The sequence below is a fragment of the Scleropages formosus genome, chromosome 5 (genome assembly GCF_900964775.1).
Source record: "Scleropages formosus chromosome 5, fSclFor1.1, whole genome shotgun sequence".
In the NCBI taxonomy this organism is placed as follows: domain Eukaryota; kingdom Metazoa; phylum Chordata; class Actinopteri; order Osteoglossiformes; family Osteoglossidae; genus Scleropages; species Scleropages formosus.
In genome coordinates, this window is record NC_041810.1 from 26,303,780 (window position 1) to 26,325,046 (window position 21,267).

A 21,267-nucleotide genomic window follows, 5' to 3' on the forward strand; every position below is an offset into this window, starting at 1 on the left:
ATTTCCAGAATGCCAGTTTAGGAAGTTAACTGGATTTTTGAGAGAATTTAAACTGAATCAAAATACATCAAGAACTTATTGATAGTGCCTGAGGAATAAAATTGTCTCGAGCAACCCCGTTTCAACTCCAGTTGTTGACTGATTCATACCATTGACATTTTGCAATGTTTCTAGTATTGCTGTTTACGATTGACACTCAGGAACACCAAATATGACCTGTTAACACAGTGGAAGTGAGGTGAATTGAAATTAAGACGGACCCACGCTCCAATTCTGTTTGTGCTCTTTACTGCCATCTATCCACCGGGCGTAGAAATGAGTCGTGTTTGCTGTTCAACTTAGAAAACATGACTGTCAACAGATACTTACAGTAGCATAACTGGACTGAGTTAAAATTCACAGTTATGTTATTTCATTCACAATGAATTTCCAGAATTCTAATTCAGAAAGTCAAAGGGAGTTTTCTTAGCTTATGAATTAGTATCAGTTAATAAAATGATCTCACGTCTAGTACAACAAAATGCTGTTCGTGAACATAACATATGCGTCTGTTAGAAGACAGTGCCTTAGTCACTGGACATATGAAGGGGGGGGGGAATCATGTATATCACATACATATAGAATTAATTTTTAAAAGATAAACAAAACCAAAACTTACGAGTATATTGAGATATAGTAAATGTGGCTCCAGAAGTTTGGTTATCCGCTGCAAACGCAGTGATGCTGAATGTATACTGAGTTCCAGGCGTCAGACCATTGACCGTAATGAATGTGTTACTGGTAGAACTGTTCTGGATTCCACTGGCGTTACTCCACTGTACTGTATAGAAGGCGACGTTTCCTACAGGTTGAGTCCAGTTCAGAGAGATAGATGTTGTTTTTATCTCTGTGATGATCGGGTTCCTGATGACGTCAGGGCCTATGCGTGGAAGAGAGGGGGTCGGGAATGGGAGAAAAAAAAACCTGAATTGGGAATTGTGGGCATTTGTTTTCACTATTTCACTCATCCTGAGCAAGATTTTTCAAGAGAGACCATTTTTAGTCGTATTACGCAACTCTGCAAAATACTGTTTAATTATTCTATTTTGTTCATGTCACATTTCCAGAATGCCAGTTTAGGAAGTAACTGGATTTTTGAGAGAATTTAAGCTGAACCAAAATACATGAAGAACTTATTGATAGTGCCTGAGGAATAAAATTGTCTCGAGCAACCCCATTTTAACTCCAGTTGCTGACTGATTCATGCTATTGACACGTGCAATGTTCCTGAACCAAAACTTACGAGTACATTGAGATATAGTAAATGTGGCTCCAGAAGTTTGGTTATCCGCTGGAAACGCAGTGATGCTGAATGTATACTGAGTTCCAGGCGTCAGACCATTGACCGTAATGAATGTGTTACTGGTAGAACTGTTCTGGATTCCACTGGCGTTACTCCACTGTACTGTATAGAAGGCGACGTTTCCTACAGGTTGAGTCCAGTTCAGAGAGATAGATGTGGTTTTTATGTCTGTGATGATCGGGTTCCTGATGATTTCAGGCCCTGTGCGTGGAAGAGAGGGGGTCGGGAATGGGGGGAAAAAAACCTGAATTGGGAATTGTGGGCATTTGTTTTCACTATTTCACTCATCCTGAGCAAGATTTTTCAAGAGAGACCATTTTTAGTCGTATTACGCAACTCTGCAAAATACTGTTTAATTATTCTATTTTGTTCATGTCACATTTCCAGAATGCCAGTTTAGGAAGTTAACTGGATTTTTGAGAGAATTTAAACTGAATCAAAATACATGAAGAACTTATTGATAGTGCCTGAGGAATAAAATTGTCTCGAGCAACCCCGTTTTAACTCCAGTTGCTGACTGATTCATGCTATTGACACGTGCAATGTTCCTGAACCAAAACTTACGAGTACATTGAGATATAGTAAATGTGGCTCCAGAAGTTTGGTTATCCGCTGGAAACGCAGTGATGCTGAATGTATACTGAGTTCCAGGCGTCAGACCATTGACCGTAATGAATGTGTTACTGGTAGAACTGTTCTGGATTCCACTGGCGTTACTCCACTGTACTGTATAGAAGGCGACGTTTCCTACAGGTTGAGTCCAGTTCAGAGAGATAGATGTGGTTTTTATGTCTGTGATGATCGGGTTCCTGATGATTTCAGGCCCTGTGCGTGGAAGAGAGGGGGTCGGGAATGGGGGGAAAAAAACCTGAATTGGGAATTGTGGGCATTTGTTTTCACTATTTCACTCATCCTGAGCAAGATTTTTCAAGAGAGACCATTTTTAGTCGTATTACGCAACTCTGCAAAATACTGTTTAATTATTCTATTTTGTTCATGTCACATTTCCAGAATGCCAGTTTAGGAAGTTAACTGGATTTTTGAGAGAATTTAAACTGAATCAAAATACATCAAGAACTTATTGATAGTGCCTGAGGAATAAAATTGTCTCGAGCAACCCCGTTTCAACTCCAGTTGTTGACTGATTCATACCATTGACATTTTGCAATGTTTCTAGTATTGCTGTTTACGATTGACACTCAGGAACACCAAATATGACCTGTTAACACAGTGGAAGTGAGGTGAATTGAAATTAAGACGGACCCACGCTCCAATTCTGTTTGTGCTCTTTACTGCCATCTATCCACCGGGCGTAGAAATGAGTCGTGTTTGCTGTTCAACTTAGAAAACATGACTGTCAACAGATACTTACAGTAGCATAACTGGACTGAGTTAAAATTCACAGTTATGTTATTTCATTCACAATGAATTTCCAGAATTCTAATTCAGAAAGTCAAAGGGAGTTTTCTTAGCTTATGAATTAGTATCAGTTAATAAAATGATCTCACGTCTAGTACAACAAAATGCTGTTCGTGAACATAACATATGCGTCTGTTAGAAGACAGTGCCTTAGTCACTGGACATATGAAGGGGGGGGGGAATCATGTATATCACATACATATAGAATTAATTTTTAAAAGATAAACAAAACCAAAACTTACGAGTATATTGAGATATAGTAAATGTGGCTCCAGAAGTTTGGTTATCCGCTGCAAACGCAGTGATGCTGAATGTATACTGAGTTCCAGGCGTCAGACCATTGACCGTAATGAATGTGTTACTGGTAGAACTGTTCTGGATTCCACTGGCGTTACTCCACTGTACTGTATAGAAGGCGACGTTTCCTACAGGTTGAGTCCAGTTCAGAGAGATAGATGTGGTTTTTATGTCTGTGATGATCGGGTTCCTGATGATTTCAGGCCCTGTGCGTGGAAGAGAGGGGGTCGGGAATGGGGGGAAAAAAAACCTGAATTGGGAATTGTGGGCATTTGTTTTCACTATTTCACTCATCCTGAGCAAGATTTTTCAAGAGAGACCATTTTTAGTCGTATTACGCAACTCTGCAAAATACTGTTTAATTACTCTATTTTGTTCATGTCACATTTCCAGAATGCCAGTTTAGGAAGTAACTGGATTTTTGAGAGAATTTAAGCTGAACCAAAATACATGAAGAACTTATTGATAGTGCCTGAGGAATAAAATTGTCTCGAGCAACCCCGTTTCAACTCCAGTTGCTGACTGATTCATGCTATTGACACGTGCAATGTTCCTGAACCAAAACTTACGAGTAAATTGAGATATAGTAAATGTGGCTCCAGAAGTTTGGTTATCCGCTGGAAACGCAGTGATGCTGAATGTATACTGAGTTCCAGGCGTCAGACCATTGACCGTAATGAATGTGTTACTGGTAGAACTGTTCTGGATTCCACTGGCGTTACTCCACTGTACTGTATAGAAGGCGACGTTTCCTACAGGTTGAGTCCAGTTCAGAGAGATAGATGTGGTTTTTATGTCTGTGATGATCGGGTTCCTGATGATTTCAGGCCCTGTGCGTGGAAGAGAGGGGGTCGGGAATGGGGGGAAAAAAACCTGAATTGGGAATTGTGGGCATTTGTTTTCACTATTTCACTCATCCTGAGCAAGATTTTTCAAGAGAGACCATTTTTAGTCGTATTACGCAACTCTGCAAAATACTGTTTAATTACTCTATTTTGTTCATGTCACATTTCCAGAATGCCAGTTTAGGAAGTAACTGGATTTTTGAGAGAATTTAAGCTGAACCAAAATACATGAAGAACTTATTGATAGTGCCTGAGGAATAAAATTGTCTCGAGCAACCCCGTTTCAACTCCAGTTGCTGACTGATTCATGCTATTGACACGTGCAATGTTCCTGAACCAAAACTTACGAGTAAATTGAGATATAGTAAATGTGGCTCCAGAAGTTTGGTTATCCGCTGGAAACGCAGTGATGCTGAATGTATACTGAGTTCCAGGCGTCAGACCATTGACCGTAATGAATGTGTTACTGGTAGAACTGTTCTGGATTCCACTGGCGTTACTCCACTGTACTGTATAGAAGGCGACGTTTCCTACAGGTTGAGTCCAGTTCAGAGAGATAGATGTGGTTTTTATGTCTGTGATGATCGGGTTCCTGATGATTTCAGGCCCTGTGCGTGGAAGAGAGGGGGTCGGGAATGGGGGGAAAAAAACCTGAATTGGGAATTGTGGGCATTTGTTTTCACTATTTCACTCATCCTGAGCAAGATTTTTCAAGAGAGACCATTTTTAGTCGTATTACGCAACTCTGCAAAATACTGTTTAATTACTCTATTTTGTTCATGTCACATTTCCAGAATGCCAGTTTAGGAAGTAACTGGATTTTTGAGAGAATTTAAGCTGAACCAAAATACATGAAGAACTTATTGATAGTGCCTGAGGAATAAAATTGTCTCGAGCAACCCCGTTTCAACTCCAGTTGCTGACTGATTCATGCTATTGACACGTGCAATGTTCCTGAACCAAAACTTACGAGTAAATTGAGATATAGTAAATGTGGCTCCAGAAGTTTGGTTATCCGCTGGAAACGCAGTGATGCTGAATGTATACTGAGTTCCAGGCGTCAGACCATTGACCGTAATGAATGTGTTACTGGTAGAACTGTTCTGGATTCCACTGGCGTTACTCCACTGTACTGTATAGAAGGCGACGTTTCCTACAGGTTGAGTCCAGTTCAGAGAGATAGATGTGGTTTTTATGTCTGTGATGATCGGGTTCCTGATGATTTCAGGCCCTGTGCGTGGAAGAGAGGGGGTCGGGAATGGGGGGAGAAAAAACCTGAATTGGGAATTGTGGGCATTTGTTTTCACTATTTCACTCATCCTGAGCAAGATTTTTCAAGAGAGACCATTTTTAGTCGTATTACGCAACTCTGCAAAATACTGTTTAATTACTTCTATTTTGTTCATGTCACATTTCCAGAATGCCAGTTTAGGAAGTTAACTGGATTTTTGAGAGAATTTAAGCTGAATCAAAATACATCAAGAACTTATTGATAGTGCCTGAGGAATAAAATTGTCTCGAGCAACCCCGTTTCAACTCCAGTTGTTGACTGATTCATACCATTGACATTTTGCAATGTTTCTAGTATTGCTGTTTACGATTGACACTCAGGAACACCAAATATGACCTGTTAACACAGTGGAAGTGAGGTGAATTGAAATTAAGACGGACCCACGCTCCAATTCTGTTTGTGCTCTTTACTGCCATCTATCCACCGGGCGTAGAAATGAGTCGTGTTTGCTGTTCAACTTAGAAAACATGACTGTCAACAGATACTTACAGTAGCATAACTGGACTGAGTTAAAATTCACAGTTATGTTATTTCATTCACAATGAATTTCCAGAATTCTAATTCAGAAAGTCAAAGGGAGTTTTCTTAGCTTATGAATTAGTATCAGTTAATAAAATGATCTCACGTCTAGTACAACAAAATGCTGTTCGTGAACATAACATATGCGTCTGTTAGAAGACAGTGCCTTAGTCACTGGACATATGAAGGGGGGGGGGAATCATGTATATCACATACATATAGAATTAATTTTTAAAAGATAAACAAAACCAAAACTTACGAGTATATTGAGATATATTAACTGCGGCTCCAGGAGTTTGGTTATCCGCTGCAAACGCAGTGATGTTGAATGTATACTGAGTTCCAGGCGTCAGACCATTGACCGTAATGAATGTGTTACTGGTAGAACTGTTCTGGATTCCACTGGCGTTACTCCACTGTACTGTATAGAAGGCGACGTTTCCTACAGGTTGAGTCCAGTTCAGAGAGATAGATGTTGTTTTTATCTCTGTGATGATCAGGGTTCCTGATGACGTCAGGGCCTATGCGTGGAAGAGAGGGGGTCGGGAATGGGAGAAAAAAAAACCTGAATTGGGAATTGTGGGCATTTGTTTTCACTATTTCACTCATCCTGAGCAAGATTTTTCAAGAGAGACCATTTTTAGTCGTATTACGCAACTCTGCAAAATACTGTTTAATTATTCTATTTTGTTCATGTCACATTTCCAGGATGCCAGTTTAGGAAGTAACTGGATTTTTGAGAGAATTTAAGCTGAACCAAAATACATGAAGAACTTATTGATAGTGCCTGAGGAATAAAATTGTCTCGAGCAACCCCGTTTTAACTCCAGTTGCTGACTGATTCATGCTATTGACACGTGCAATGTTCCTGAACCAAAACTTACGAGTACATTGAGATATAGTAAATGTGGCTCCAGAAGTTTGGTTATCCGCTGGAAACGCAGTGATGCTGAATGTATACTGAGTTCCAGGCGTCAGACCATTGACCGTAATGAATGTGTTACTGGTAGAACTGTTCTGGATTCCACTGGCGTTACTCCACTGTACTGTATAGAAGGCGACGTTTCCTACAGGTTGAGTCCAGTTCAGAGAGATAGATGTGGTTTTTATGTCTGTGATGATCGGGTTCCTGATGATTTCAGGCCCTGTGCGTGGAAGAGAGGGGGTCGGGAATGGGGGGAAAAAACCTGAATTGGGAATTGTGGGCATTTGTTTTCACTATTTCACTCATCCTGAGCAAGATTTTTCAAGAGAGACCATTTTTAGTCGTATTACGCAACTCTGCAAAATACTGTTTAATTATTCTATTTTGTTCATGTCACATTTCCAGAATGCCAGTTTAGGAAGTTAACTGGATTTTTGAGAGAATTTAAACTGAATCAAAATACATCAAGAACTTATTGATAGTGCCTGAGGAATAAAATTGTCTCGAGCAACCCCGTTTCAACTCCAGTTGTTGACTGATTCATACCATTGACATTTTGCAATGTTTCTAGTATTGCTGTTTACGATTGACACTCAGGAACACCAAATATGACCTGTTAACACAGTGGAAGTGAGGTGAATTGAAATTAAGACGGACCCACGCTCCAATTCTGTTTGTGCTCTTTACTGCCATCTATCCACCGGGCGTAGAAATGAGTCGTGTTTGCTGTTCAACTTAGAAAACATGACTGTCAACAGATACTTACAGTAGCATAACTGGACTGAGTTAAAATTCACAGTTATGTTATTTCATTCACAATGAATTTCCAGAATTCTAATTCAGAAAGTCAAAGGGAGTTTTCTTAGCTTATGAATTAGTATCAGTTAATAAAATGATCTCACGTCTAGTACAACAAAATGCTGTTCGTGAACATAACATATGCGTCTGTTAGAAGACAGTGCCTTAGTCACTGGACATATGAAGGGGGGGGGAATCATGTATATCACATACATATAGAATTAATTTTTAAAAGATAAACAAAACCAAAACTTACGAGTATATTGAGATATAGTAAATGTGGCTCCAGAAGTTTGGTTATCCGCTGCAAACGCAGTGATGCTGAATGTATACTGAGTTCCAGGCGTCAGACCATTGACCGTAATGAATGTGTTACTGGTAGAACTGTTCTGGATTCCACTGGCGTTACTCCACTGTACTGTATAGAAGGCGACGTTTCCTACAGGTTGAGTCCAGTTCAGAGAGATAGATGTTGTTTTTATCTCTGTGATGATCGGGTTCCTGATGACGTCAGGGCCTATGCGTGGAAGAGAGGGGGTCGGGAATGGGAGAAAAAAAAACCTGAATTGGGAATTGTGGGCATTTGTTTTCACTATTTCACTCATCCTGAGCAAGATTTTTCAAGAGAGACCATTTTTAGTCGTATTACGCAACTCTGCAAAATACTGTTTAATTATTCTATTTTGTTCATGTCACATTTCCAGAATGCCAGTTTAGGAAGTAACTGGATTTTTGAGAGAATTTAAGCTGAACCAAAATACATGAAGAACTTATTGATAGTGCCTGAGGAATAAAATTGTCTCGAGCAACCCCATTTTAACTCCAGTTGCTGACTGATTCATGCTATTGACACGTGCAATGTTCCTGAACCAAAACTTACGAGTACATTGAGATATAGTAAATGTGGCTCCAGAAGTTTGGTTATCCGCTGGAAACGCAGTGATGCTGAATGTATACTGAGTTCCAGGCGTCAGACCATTGACCGTAATGAATGTGTTACTGGTAGAACTGTTCTGGATTCCACTGGCGTTACTCCACTGTACTGTATAGAAGGCGACGTTTCCTACAGGTTGAGTCCAGTTCAGAGAGATAGATGTGGTTTTTATGTCTGTGATGATCGGGTTCCTGATGATTTCAGGCCCTGTGCGTGGAAGAGAGGGGGTCGGGAATGGGGGGGAAAAACCTGAATTGGGAATTGTGGGCATTTGTTTTCACTATTTCACTCATCCTGAGCAAGATTTTTCAAGAGAGACCATTTTTAGTCGTATTACGCAACTCTGCAAAATACTGTTTAATTATTCTATTTTGTTCATGTCACATTTCCAGAATGCCAGTTTAGGAAGTTAACTGGATTTTTGAGAGAATTTAAACTGAATCAAAATACATGAAGAACTTATTGATAGTGCCTGAGGAATAAAATTGTCTCGAGCAACCCCGTTTTAACTCCAGTTGCTGACTGATTCATGCTATTGACACGTGCAATGTTCCTGAACCAAAACTTACGAGTACATTGAGATATAGTAAATGTGGCTCCAGAAGTTTGGTTATCCGCTGGAAACGCAGTGATGCTGAATGTATACTGAGTTCCAGGCGTCAGACCATTGACCGTAATGAATGTGTTACTGGTAGAACTGTTCTGGATTCCACTGGCGTTACTCCACTGTACTGTATAGAAGGCGACGTTTCCTACAGGTTGAGTCCAGTTCAGAGAGATAGATGTGGTTTTTATGTCTGTGATGATCGGGTTCCTGATGATTTTAGGCCCTGTGCGTGGAAGAGAGGGGGTCGGGAATGGGGGGGAAAAACCTGAATTGGGAATTGTGGGCATTTGTTTTCACTATTTCACTCATCCTGAGCAAGATTTTTCAAGAGAGACCATTTTTAGTCGTATTACGCAACTCTGCAAAATACTGTTTAATTATTCTATTTTGTTCATGTCACATTTCCAGAATGCCAGTTTAGGAAGTTAACTGGATTTTTGAGAGAATTTAAACTGAATCAAAATACATCAAGAACTTATTGATAGTGCCTGAGGAATAAAATTGTCTCGAGCAACCCCGTTTCAACTCCAGTTGTTGACTGATTCATACCATTGACATTTTGCAATGTTTCTAGTATTGCTGTTTACGATTGACACTCAGGAACACCAAATATGACCTGTTAACACAGTGGAAGTGAGGTGAATTGAAATTAAGACGGACCCACGCTCCAATTCTGTTTGTGCTCTTTACTGCCATCTATCCACCGGGCGTAGAAATGAGTCGTGTTTGCTGTTCAACTTAGAAAACATGACTGTCAACAGATACTTACAGTAGCATAACTGGACTGAGTTAAAATTCACAGTTATGTTATTTCATTCACAATGAATTTCCAGAATTCTAATTCAGAAAGTCAAAGGGAGTTTTCTTAGCTTATGAATTAGTATCAGTTAATAAAATGATCTCACGTCTAGTACAACAAAATGCTGTTCGTGAACATAACATATGCGTCTGTTAGAAGACAGTGCCTTAGTCACTGGACATATGAAGGGGGGGGGGAATCATGTATATCACATACATATAGAATTAATTTTTAAAAGATAAACAAAACCAAAACTTACGAGTATATTGAGATATAGTAAATGTGGCTCCAGAAGTTTGGTTATCCGCTGCAAACGCAGTGATGTTGAATGTATACTGAGTTCCAGGCGTCAGACCATTGACCGTAATGAATGTGTTACTGGTAGAACTGTTCTGGATTCCACTGGCGTTACTCCACTGTACTGTATAGAAGGCGACGTTTCCTACAGGTTGAGTCCAGTTCAGAGAGATAGATGTTGTTTTTATCTCTGTGATGATCAGGTTCCTGATGACGTCAGGGCCTATGCGTGGAAGAGAGGGGGTCGGGAATGGGAGAAAAAAAAACCTGAATTGGGAATTGTGGGCATTTGTTTTCACTATTTCACTCATCCTGAGCAAGATTTTTCAAGAGAGACCATTTTTAGTCGTATTACGCAACTCTGCAAAATACTGTTTAATTATTCTATTTTGTTCATGTCACATTTCCAGGATGCCAGTTTAGGAAGTAACTGGATTTTTGAGAGAATTTAAGCTGAACCAAAATACATGAAGAACTTATTGATAGTGCCTGAGGAATAAAATTGTCTCGAGCAACCCCATTTTAACTCCAGTTGCTGACTGATTCATGCTATTGACACGTGCAATGTTCCTGAACCAAAACTTACGAGTACATTGAGATATAGTAAATGTGGCTCCAGAAGTTTGGTTATCCGCTGGAAACGCAGTGATGCTGAATGTATACTGAGTTCCAGGCGTCAGACCATTGACCGTAATGAATGTGTTACTGGTAGAACTGTTCTGGATTCCACTGGCGTTACTCCACTGTACTGTATAGAAGGCGACGTTTCCTACAGGTTGAGTCCAGTTCAGAGAGATAGATGTGGTTTTTATGTCTGTGATGATCGGGTTCCTGATGATTTCAGGCCCTGTGCGTGGAAGAGAGGGGGTCGGGAATGGGGGGGAAAAACCTGAATTGGGAATTGTGGGCATTTGTTTTCACTATTTCACTCATCCTGAGCAAGATTTTTCAAGAGAGACCATTTTTAGTCGTATTACGCAACTCTGCAAAATACTGTTTAATTATTCTATTTTGTTCATCAAGAACTTATTGATAGTGCCTGAGGAATAAAATTGTCTCGAGCAACCCCGTTTTAACTCCAGTTGCTGACTGATTCATGCTATTGACACGTGCAATGTTCCTGAACCAAAACTTACGAGTACATTGAGATATAGTAAATGTGGCTCCAGAAGTTTGGTTATCCGCTGGAAACGCAGTGATGCTGAATGTATACTGAGTTCCAGGCGTCAGACCATTGACCGTAATGAATGTGTTACTGGTAGAACTGTTCTGGATTCCACTGGCGTTACTCCACTGTACTGTATAGAAGGCGACGTTTCCTACAGGTTGAGTCCAGTTCAGAGAGATAGATGTGGTTTTTATGTCTGTGATGATCGGGTTCCTGATGATTTTAGGCCCTGTGCGTGGAAGAGAGGGGGTCGGGAATGGGGGGAGAAAAACCTGAATTGGGAATTGTGGGCATTTGTTTTCACTATTTCACTCATCCTGAGCAAGATTTTTCAAGAGAGACCATTTTTAGTCGTATTACACAACTCTGCAAAATACTGTTTAATTATTCTATTTTGTTCATGTCACATTTCCAGAATGCCAGTTTAGGAAGTTAACTGGATTTTTGAGAGAATTTAAACTGAATCAAAATACATCAAGAACTTATTGATAGTGCCTGAGGAATAAAATTGTCTCGAGCAACCCCGTTTCAACTCCAGTTGTTGACTGATTCATACCATTGACATTTTGCAATGTTTCTAGTATTGCTGTTTACGATTGACACTCAGGAACACCAAATATGACCTGTTAACACAGTGGAAGTGAGGTGAATTGAAATTAAGACGGACCCACGCTCCAATTCTGTTTGTGCTCTTTACTGCCATCTATCCACCGGGCGTAGAAATGAGTCGTGTTTGCTGTTCAACTTAGAAAACATGACTGTCAACAGATACTTACAGTAGCATAACTGGACTGAGTTAAAATTCACAGTTATGTTATTTCATTCACAATGAATTTCCAGAATTCTAATTCAGAAAGTCAAAGGGAGTTTTCTTAGCTTATGAATTAGTATCAGTTAATAAAATGATCTCACGTCTAGTACAACTAAATGCTGTTCGTGAACATAACATATGCGTCTGTTAGAAGACAGTGCCTTAGTCACTGGACATATGAAGGGGGGGGGGAATCATGTATATCACATACATATAGAATTAATTTTTAAAAGATAAACAAAACCAAAACTTACGAGTATATTGAGATATAGTAAATGTGGCTCCAGAAGTTTGGTTATCCGCTGCAAACGCAGTGATGCTGAATGTATACTGAGTTCCAGGCGTCAGACCATTGACCGTAATGAATGTGTTACTGGTAGAACTGTTCTGGATTCCACTGGCGTTACTCCACTGTACTGTATAGAAGGCGACGTTTCCTACAGGTTGAGTCCAGTTCAGAGAGATAGATGTTGTTTTTATCTCTGTGATGATCGGGTTCCTGATGACGTCAGGGCCTATGCGTGGAAGAGAGGGGGTCGGGATGGATTCCACTGGCGTTACTCCACTGTACTGTATAGAAGGCGACGTTTCCTACAGGTTGAGTCCAGTTCAGAGAGATAGATGTTGTTTTTATCTCTGTGTGATCAGGTTCTGATGACGTCAGGGCCTATGCGTGGAAGAGAGGGGTCGGGAATGGGAGAAAAAAAAACCTGAATTGGGAATGTGGGCATTTGTTTTCACTATTTCACTCATCCTGAGCAAGATTTTTCAAGAGAGACCATTTTTTAGTCGTATTATGCAACTCTGCAAATACTGTTTATTATTCTATTTGTTCATGTCACATTTCCAGGATGCCAGTTTAGGAAGTAACTGGATTTTTGAGAGAATTTAAGCTGAATCAAAATACATGAAGAACTTATTGATAGTGCCTGAGGAATAAAATTGTCTCGAGCAACCCCGTTTTAACTCCAGTTGCTGACTGATTCATGCTATTGACACGTGCAATGTTCCTGAACCAAAACTTACGAGTACATTGAGATATAGTAAATGTGGCTCCAGAAGTTTGGTTATCCGCTGCAAACGCAGTGATGCTGAATGTATACTGAGTTCCAGGCGTCAGACCATTGACCGTAATGAATGTGTTACTGGTAGAACTGTTCTGGATTCCACTAGCGTTACTCCACTGTACTGTATAGAAGGCGACGTTTCCTACAGGTTGAGTCCAGTTCAGAGAGATAGATGTGGTTTTTATGTCTGTGATGATCGGGTTCCTGATGATTTCAGGCCCTGTGCGTGGAAGAGAGGGGGTCGGGAATGGGGGGAAAAAAACCTGAATTGGGAATTGTGGGCATTTGTTTTCACTATTTCACTCATCCTGAGCAAGATTTTTCAAGAGAGACCATTTTTAGTCGTATTACGCAACTCTGCAAAATACTGTTTAATTATTCTATTTTGTTCATGTCACATTTCCAGAATGCCAGTTTAGGAAGTTAACTGGATTTTTGAGAGAATTTAAACTGAATCAAAATACATCAAGAACTTATTGATAGTGCCTGAGGAATAAAATTGTCTCGAGCAACCCCGTTTCAACTCCAGTTGTTGACTGATTCATACCATTGACATTTTGCAATGTTTCTAGTATTGCTGTTTACGATTGACACTCAGGAACACCAAATATGACCTGTTAACACAGTGGAAGTGAGGTGAATTGAAATTAAGACGGACCCACGCTCCAATTCTGTTTGTGCTCTTTACTGCCATCTATCCACCGGGCGTAGAAATGAGTCGTGTTTGCCGTTCAACTTAGAAAACATGACTGTCAACAGATACTTACAGTAGCATAACTGGACTGAAAAATAGTCCATTTATAGCCATATTATGCGACTTTACAAAATATTTAAGTATTTATGTTTAATTTTGTCCATGTCACATTTCCTGAACACCAGTTCAGAAAGTTAACGGAATTTTTGAGAAATTTTAAACTGACAGTCGGAAAAAGGTGGATTGCCCTCTCCGGGTTAGGGGGGAGTTGCTCCCTCAAGTGGAGGAGTTTAAATATCTCGGGGTCTTGTTCACGAGTGAGGGAAAAATGGAGCGGTAGGTTGACAGACGGAACGGTGTGGCGTCCGCAGTAATGCGGTCATTGTACCGATCTGTTGTGGTGAAGAAGGAGCTGAGTCGTAAGGCGAAGCTCTCAATTTACCGGTCGATCAACGTTCCTACCCTCACCTATGGTCATGAACTCTGGATCATGACCGAAAGAATGAGATCGCGGATACAAGTGGCAGAAATGAGTTTCCTCCGCAGGGTGGCTGGGCGCACCCTTAGGGATAGGGTGAGGAGCTCAGTCACCCGGGAGGAGCTCGGAGTAGAGCCGCTGCTCCTCCACATCGAGAGGAGCCAATTGAGGTGGCTCGGGCCTCTGTTCCGGATGCCTCCTGGACGCCTCCCCGGGGAGGTGTTCTGGGTCTGCCCTGAGGCCTCCTCCCAGTGGGACAAGCCCGGGACACGTTGGAGAGACTATGTCTCCCGGCTGGCCTGGGAACGCCTTGGGGTTTCCCCAGAGGAACTGGAGGAGGTGTGCGGGGAGAGGGAAGTCTGGAGGGTTCTGCTCGGACTGCTGCCCCCGGATAGCGGAGGAAGATGGATGGATGGATGGATTTTAAACTGACCCAAAATACATTTAAAACTTATTTATACTGCCTCAGGAAAAAAAATTGTCTCGAGCAACTCCTTTTCAGTTGTAGTTGCTGACTCATTCATACCATTCACCTGTGCAACGTTGATAGTGCCTAACAATAAAAGTTGTTTGTCTCAATGAACTCCATTTCTTCAGGAAGGGAAAAAAAAATCAGTCTGGTTGGCGTGTAGTGAATGATCAAGTCTTGTAGATAGTTGTACTACTCAGTAGTACAAGTGCGCAGTTCTACTGATGCACTCGTAGGCCATAACCAGGGTCTTAAATTTGATCCGGGCAGCTAGGGGAAGCCAGTGCAGAGAAACAAGTAGGGGAGACGCGTGCGAACCTTTCGGCGAGTCAAACACAACTCGGGCAGCAGCGTTCTGTATCGGCTGTAGAGGTTTGATGGCAGTAGCGGGAAAGCCAGACACGAGAGAGTTGCAGTAGTCCGGACGGGATGTCACCGTGGCCTGAGAAAGTAGTTGGGTAGAGTTGTTGTGAGGTAAGGATGGATTCTGGGGATGTTATGCAGGATCCATCTGCGGGTCCGGGTTGTGGCTTCGATGTGCTGAGAGAAAGATAGACTTCGGTCAGTCATCGCTCCCAGACTCTTAGCCGAGAAGGTAAGCAAAATGAGTGAGTTGTGCAATTTGATTGAGAGATCATGACAGAAAGACAGGCCAGCTGGGAGGTGTATGATCTCTGTTTTGGAGAGGTTGAGCTGTAGGTGGTCATCAGACATCTGTGTAGAGATGCCCGACATGCAGGCAGCAATGCACGCAGAAATGTCTGATGCTCCAGGTGGAAAGGAGAGGAAGAGCTGGATATCATCAGCGTAGCAGTGGTATCCGAGTCCATGGGAGGCAATGACAGGGCCGAGGGAGGAGGTGTAGATCGAGAAGAGCAGAGGACCCAGTACTGAGCCCTGCGGGACACCGGTTGAGAGACGCAGAGGAGAAGGGGAGTCCTGCCAGACCACTTGATAGGATCTGTCAGATAGGTTTTTCCTTCTTAGTTTTGTTCCTTTGATTCCAAGCTGAGAGGAGAGTAGAAACTGGTGATTGACAGTGTCGAATGCTGCAAACAGGTCAAGGAGGATGAAGACCGAGGAGAGGGAGGCTGCTCTGGCGATCAGACACTGCCATAAGTGCCGTCTCTGTGGAGTGACCAACTTTGAATCCAGACTGATATCCTTTGAGGCGATGGTTCTGGGTGAGGAATTCAGAAAGTTGATCACAGGCTGCTTGTTCTAGAATATTTTATATAAGGAATATGTTCAGTTTTCATTAAAATTTTCAGTAACATTGAAAAAGTATTTATGTGGATATTAAATCCCTACTTGGTAATTAAAGGAAAAGCTTTGAGAGCACCATGTATTAAGCATTCACTGTATTTCACATCTCATCAGAAGTTTTGCTGAAAAACCATTCTGTGAAATAGAAGTAATGCTTTCTAAAAATATTACGAATTAAAGTATTAAAATTGCCAAGTAAAACTCTTCTTCATCTTTAGCATAAATTACTTTTGAACATCTTTAGATTTCAGAGTTGTTCACTTTGATCCATAAATTTTTCATGCTGTAAAATTTTTCAAGTTCATCTGGAATTTAAAATCACATGTTGAGTATTCACTGTTTAGTTTAAGATTGTAGATTGCAATGTCGATCACACCACACTTTCTTTAAAATGTACTGAAATACAAACTACAATGTAATGTAAATTAAAAACAGAAGTTTAGAAAAGATCTTGCGTTAAGTAAAAGTAGTGAAAAATTCTTTTCCGTTATGCTCACTATTCAGATGAAACTGAATCACTAATTCCCAGTATTTTGCCAGAACTAGTACTTTTACACTGTACTTTGGCTCTAAAGTTTAACTAAATAGGACCCTGAAGTCAGTTTGCAACTCATATTGTTCAAAACTCGAAAGACACTTTAAAACTAATTTACAGTCAATACAAAATTAACAATACAGATGCCCTTATTTCATTCCCTAGTTAGGGAGTGTAAAAACCTTGGATATGGGTATAATTACATTTAAGTATTTTTATTAAATTCCAGTATCACTGAAATGTAAACTACTACTGACTAAAAAATACATTGTCTCCACAAACTCATTTAAGAGTTTGTTGACCAGTTCATCATATAACCATGTAAAATGTCAAAGTGAAACTGAATAAGATGGCTTTCTTACTTGTGTAGATGGTAACATTTGCAGGCTCTGACCAGATGTTTCTCACCACTGCAACCACCACAAATTTGTGAAACGTTCCTGGGAGGAGGTCGGAGATGACAACCATTTCTTCTGTAGTATTAAGGGTTTGTTGCACGTTACTGGTGTTAGAAACATTTACTAGATAATAGAAGTTGCTCTGGTAACTTTCTCAGGTCCATTTTACATATAATGCCGTTGTGTTGACTGCTGTGGCATTAAGGTTGGCAATAGTCACAGGTGCTGAAAAGTGAAGGCATTGTGGAACACTAGCACATGTCACGCAGAACCGAGGACGTGGGGGGGGGCTGGACCCAAGTGCAGGATCGTTCATCAGGAACTAAGGGATCAGGCGAGTTCTCATTGTCGGGGATGGGCGAAGAGTCGGTCAATTGGTGGTCAGAGTGAGAGCAAGGATCCATGGACATGGTCAGGAGATGATGTGAAGGGTTGAAAGCTGGGGAACGGAGACAGGAAGCTAGGGACGAGGAAGAACAGGACATAGTGCATACGGGACGGTTGTCTCAGTGAGATTCCACAAGTGCATGAGAGCTGGGGAAGGTCTTTTAAGGGTGCGTGCTCCGATTGGTGTCAGCTGCTGTCGATTGTGATGCAGGCGTCGACGTGACAGCACATGGAAAAATCTCAAAATCAGTTCAAATCAAAGGGTTTAAGCCTAATGTACACTCTGATGACAGTGGTTTTTGCAGGCATATAATACCACTGCAAGCAAAGCTGAGATGAATCATCATAAATTAGCTCCTTCCACTTCCAGTCCACTATAAACCATTAAACACTATGTAGAAAAAAAAAATTCATATTTTTCTTCACTCGGCACCCCATTTAGGTATTCATTGAGTTGCTAATTTGTCTTTTTTATAAACATAGTTTTTCATATGTTATGTTGATATTTACATTAAAAGACAGAACCTCACTCATCACTCCTATCCGTTTAACTGTGAAAACAAATATCATGTGAAATAAATCCAAGATCTATCGTTACTTTTTTATTTTCTTGACGGGAGATGTATAAAGGAGATGAAGTGAAGAACAGTCCGAGCAAAGGTAGACTTTAATACTGTACCCTTAAAAAGACTTCATGCTGTTAAAAATTAGATACCTCAAGCTGTCTCTGAATACTCTAAAATGGTATATTTGGTCAGTCCACTTTCATGGCTTTGAATTATAGCCTATCAGAAAAGACAATGAACAAACGATATCCTCTTCTGAAATGTAGTGCTACAGAAGGATGTTAATACCATGGATGGAAGAGTTAGAAATGAGATGGTGGTTAAAGAATAGATTTGGAAAAACAAGACAGTACCAGACAGAATATGAAAGTACAGCACCTACATTATGAGGTTATCAGAAAATTACTCAACTTTGTCATTGGTCTTGAAGGACAAGATGGAACAAGAAAGAGGAAGGACTAGGAAGTAAATACAGTGTGTAGACTACAGCTCAGAGAGGATCAGCTGCAGGGATTGAGGGAACCTTCTTTAAAGTACAAAAAATTGAAAGGGTGAAGAAAATGATTGAGAGCCTCCATATTGGAAAGTGACTTCAGTGGAATAGAACCATTACTTGTTTATAAGTACAGTTTGGCTATTTGGTTCAAGTCTGGTTCGGATTTATAATAATAATGGGACTTGAGCTACTTACTTGAAGACACGACAGGAGACGGGGTAGTAGACTGGGCTGTAGATTGAATTGTAGACTCAGTTATAGACTTGTTTATAAGTACAATTTGGCTATTTGGTTCAAGTCTGGTTCGGATTTATAATAATAATGGGACTTGAGCTACTTACTTGAAGACACGACAGGAGACGGGGTAGTAGACTGAACTGCAGACTCTGCAGGAGACTGGGCTGTAGATTGAATTGTAGACTCAGTTATAGACTTGTTTATAAGTACAATTTGGCTATTTGGTTCAAGTATGGTTCGGATTTATAATAATTATGGGACTTGAATTACTTACTTGAAGACACGACAGGAGACGGGGTAGTAGACTGGGCTGTAGATTGAATTGTAGACTCAGTTATAGACTTGTTTATAAGTACAATTTGGCTATTTGGTTCAAGTCTGGTTCGGATTTATAATAATAATGGGACTTGAGCTACTTGAAGACACGACAGGAGACGGGGTAGTAGACTGGGCTGTAGATTGAATTGTAGACTCAGTTATAGACTTGTTTATAAGTACAATTTGGCTATTTGGTTCAAGTCTGGTTCGGATTTATAATAATAATGGGACTTGAGCTACTTACTTGAAGACACGACAGGAGACGGGGTAGTAGACTGAACTGCAGACTCTGCAGGAGACTGGGCTGTAGATTGAATTGTAGACTCAGTTATAGACTTGTTTATAAGTACAATTTGGCTATTTGGTTCAAGTATGGTTCGGATTTATAATAATTATGGGACTTGAATTACTTACTTGAAGACACGACAGGAGACGGGGTAGTAGACTGGGCTGTAGATTGAATTGTAGACTCAGTTATAGACTTGTTTATAAGTACAATTTGGCTATTTGGTTCAAGTATGGTTCGGATTTATAATAATTATGGGACTTGAATTACTTACTTGAAGACACGACAGGAGACGGGGTAGTAGACTGGGCTGTAGATTGAATTGTAGACTCAGTTATAGACTTGTTATGAGTACAATTTGGCTATTTGGTTCAAGTATGGTTCGGATTTATAATAATTATGGGACTTGAATTACTTACTTGAAGACACGACAAGAGACGGGGTAGTAGACTGGGCTGTAGATTGAATTGTAGACTCAGTTATAGACTTGTTTATAAGTACAATTTGGCTATTTGGTTCAAGTATGGTTCGGATTTATAATAATTATGGGACTTGAATTACTTACTTGAAGACACGACAGGAGACGGGGTAGTAGACTGGGCTGTAGATTGAATTGTAGACTCAGTTATAGACTTGTTTGTAAGCTTATCTACAGGCTGATTTGTAGACTGAGTTGCATGTAGTGTTTTGTACATGTTACCATTTTCAATTTTATCAACAAATTGTCCAATCCAGGATCTTATTTTTCCACAGCCTATCCTAGAAGCACAGGGTAAGAGGCAGGGCACACCTCATGGGATGCCACTCCATTGCAGTGCAGTATATACACTGGTGTGAAAAAGTAAGTACACCTTATGAACAGGTCGGTCTTTTTCTACATTTTTCGACAGAAGGACGTTTGATTGTCACTTCAAGATACTGACAGATAAAGATGATCTAATTTTACAGATAAAACTGAAAAACTAAATTTTGCATGGAACAGGCAAGTCAAAGCCCAGATCTTAACCCCACAAAAATGCCCTTGGAGTCACTTTAAGTGGGAAGAACATCCAAGAAAGCCTTCAAAATATCACACGGTGGAAGGAGGAAGAGTGGGCAAAAAATTAACCAAGTTAATGACGAGTCATTACTGTACTCACCTATTATTTCTATTTGACAGCCCTGGAAAGGAGAAAAGAATACTTTATTAAAAATTAGACAATGCTCAAATTATGCAACAATATCTTACACAAAATCTTTCTGGATTTTCTGATAAAGTATTTTGAAGAACAGGAAACTGCAACCACTTAAAACTTGTGAGTCTTAACCGGTGTAATGAAAATTACAAAATGAGTGATTTAGGAGTTATTTCTGTGTTTAGTAGATATTAATAAACCCAGATATTCTTACACACATCGAGTCATTTTTCCATTGTACCCCATCAAAACTCAAGAAGTTATGCAGAAGATAAAAGCCATACTGAAAGTAAAATTTCATAAGAAAAAATTCCACTAAAAGCAAAATCTGTGAGAATGGAATTAGATATTCTTTTTCAACCAAACATAGAAAAATTCACCTCAAATATAATTGAAATAAATTAGAGTAAAATTAATACTTTCCAGCTTAAAAAGGAAAGAAAAGCAGTTAGAAATCAAATTTAGCCAAAATGTCCATGAAATGGGGAGTGTGGTGGCGCAGCGGGCTTGGCCGGGTCCCACTATGTGGTGGGTGTGGGGTTCGAGTCCTGCTTGGGGTGCCTTGGGATGGCCTGGCATTCCATTCTGGGTGTGGCCCCTCCCCTCCAGCCTTGTGCCCAGTGCTGCCGGGTTAGGCTCCGGCTTGCTGCGACCCCGCTTGGGACAAGCGGTTTCAGACTGTGTGCGTGTGTCTGTGAAATACACTCCAGAATACTGTAAATATTATGTTCTTCGCTTTGCTTTATGCATCTGCTGAATGAATAAATGTAAATATACTAAGTAATTTCTCTATTATACAGTGCTGCTTGAAGTATGTGAGTCCCTTTTGTCCTTTAGTTTTGC

General features: G+C 40.4%; 1 protein-coding gene across 17 annotated transcripts in view; it reads right to left on the reverse strand.

Annotated features, from left to right (window-relative positions):
* LOC108942417 (receptor-type tyrosine-protein phosphatase eta-like) overlaps positions 1 to 19,959 on the reverse strand; it is a 36,282-nt gene extending 16,323 nt beyond the window's left edge. For 2 of the 17 annotated variants that reach the window (XM_029251769.1, XM_029251757.1), the window contains exons 1-23: positions 19,815 to 19,959; positions 19,524 to 19,559; positions 19,378 to 19,413; positions 19,208 to 19,267; positions 19,062 to 19,097; positions 18,920 to 18,955; positions 18,750 to 18,809; positions 18,604 to 18,639; positions 13,079 to 13,339; positions 12,307 to 12,567; positions 10,660 to 10,920; positions 10,036 to 10,296; positions 8,940 to 9,200; positions 8,317 to 8,577; positions 7,693 to 7,953; positions 6,598 to 6,858; positions 4,874 to 5,134; positions 4,251 to 4,511; positions 3,628 to 3,888; positions 3,004 to 3,264; positions 1,907 to 2,167; positions 1,283 to 1,543; positions 659 to 919 (exon numbers count right to left, since the gene is read on the reverse strand). In XM_029251769.1, coding sequence (XP_029107602.1) covers positions 659 to 919; positions 1,283 to 1,543; positions 1,907 to 2,167; positions 3,004 to 3,264; positions 3,628 to 3,888; positions 4,251 to 4,511; positions 4,874 to 5,134; positions 6,598 to 6,858; positions 7,693 to 7,953; positions 8,317 to 8,577; positions 8,940 to 9,200; positions 10,036 to 10,296; positions 10,660 to 10,920; positions 12,307 to 12,567; positions 13,079 to 13,339; positions 18,604 to 18,639; positions 18,750 to 18,809; positions 18,920 to 18,955; positions 19,062 to 19,097; positions 19,208 to 19,267; positions 19,378 to 19,413; positions 19,524 to 19,559; positions 19,815 to 19,944 — 4,345 coding nt within the window. In that variant the 5' untranslated portion in view covers positions 19,945 to 19,959. Of the gene's footprint in view, positions 1 to 658; positions 920 to 1,282; positions 1,544 to 1,906; positions 2,168 to 3,003; positions 3,265 to 3,627; positions 3,889 to 4,250; positions 4,512 to 4,873; positions 5,135 to 6,597; positions 6,859 to 7,692; positions 7,954 to 8,316; positions 8,578 to 8,939; positions 9,201 to 10,035; positions 10,297 to 10,659; positions 10,921 to 12,306; positions 12,568 to 13,078; positions 13,340 to 16,923; positions 17,264 to 18,603; positions 18,640 to 18,749; positions 18,810 to 18,919; positions 18,956 to 19,061; positions 19,098 to 19,207; positions 19,268 to 19,377; positions 19,414 to 19,523; positions 19,560 to 19,814 lie in introns of those variants that run through there. The other 15 variants (XM_029251758.1, XM_029251759.1, XM_029251761.1 and 12 more) reach the window with 15 other exon arrangements.
* Between the last annotated feature and the right edge of the window lie 1,308 nt (positions 19,960 to 21,267).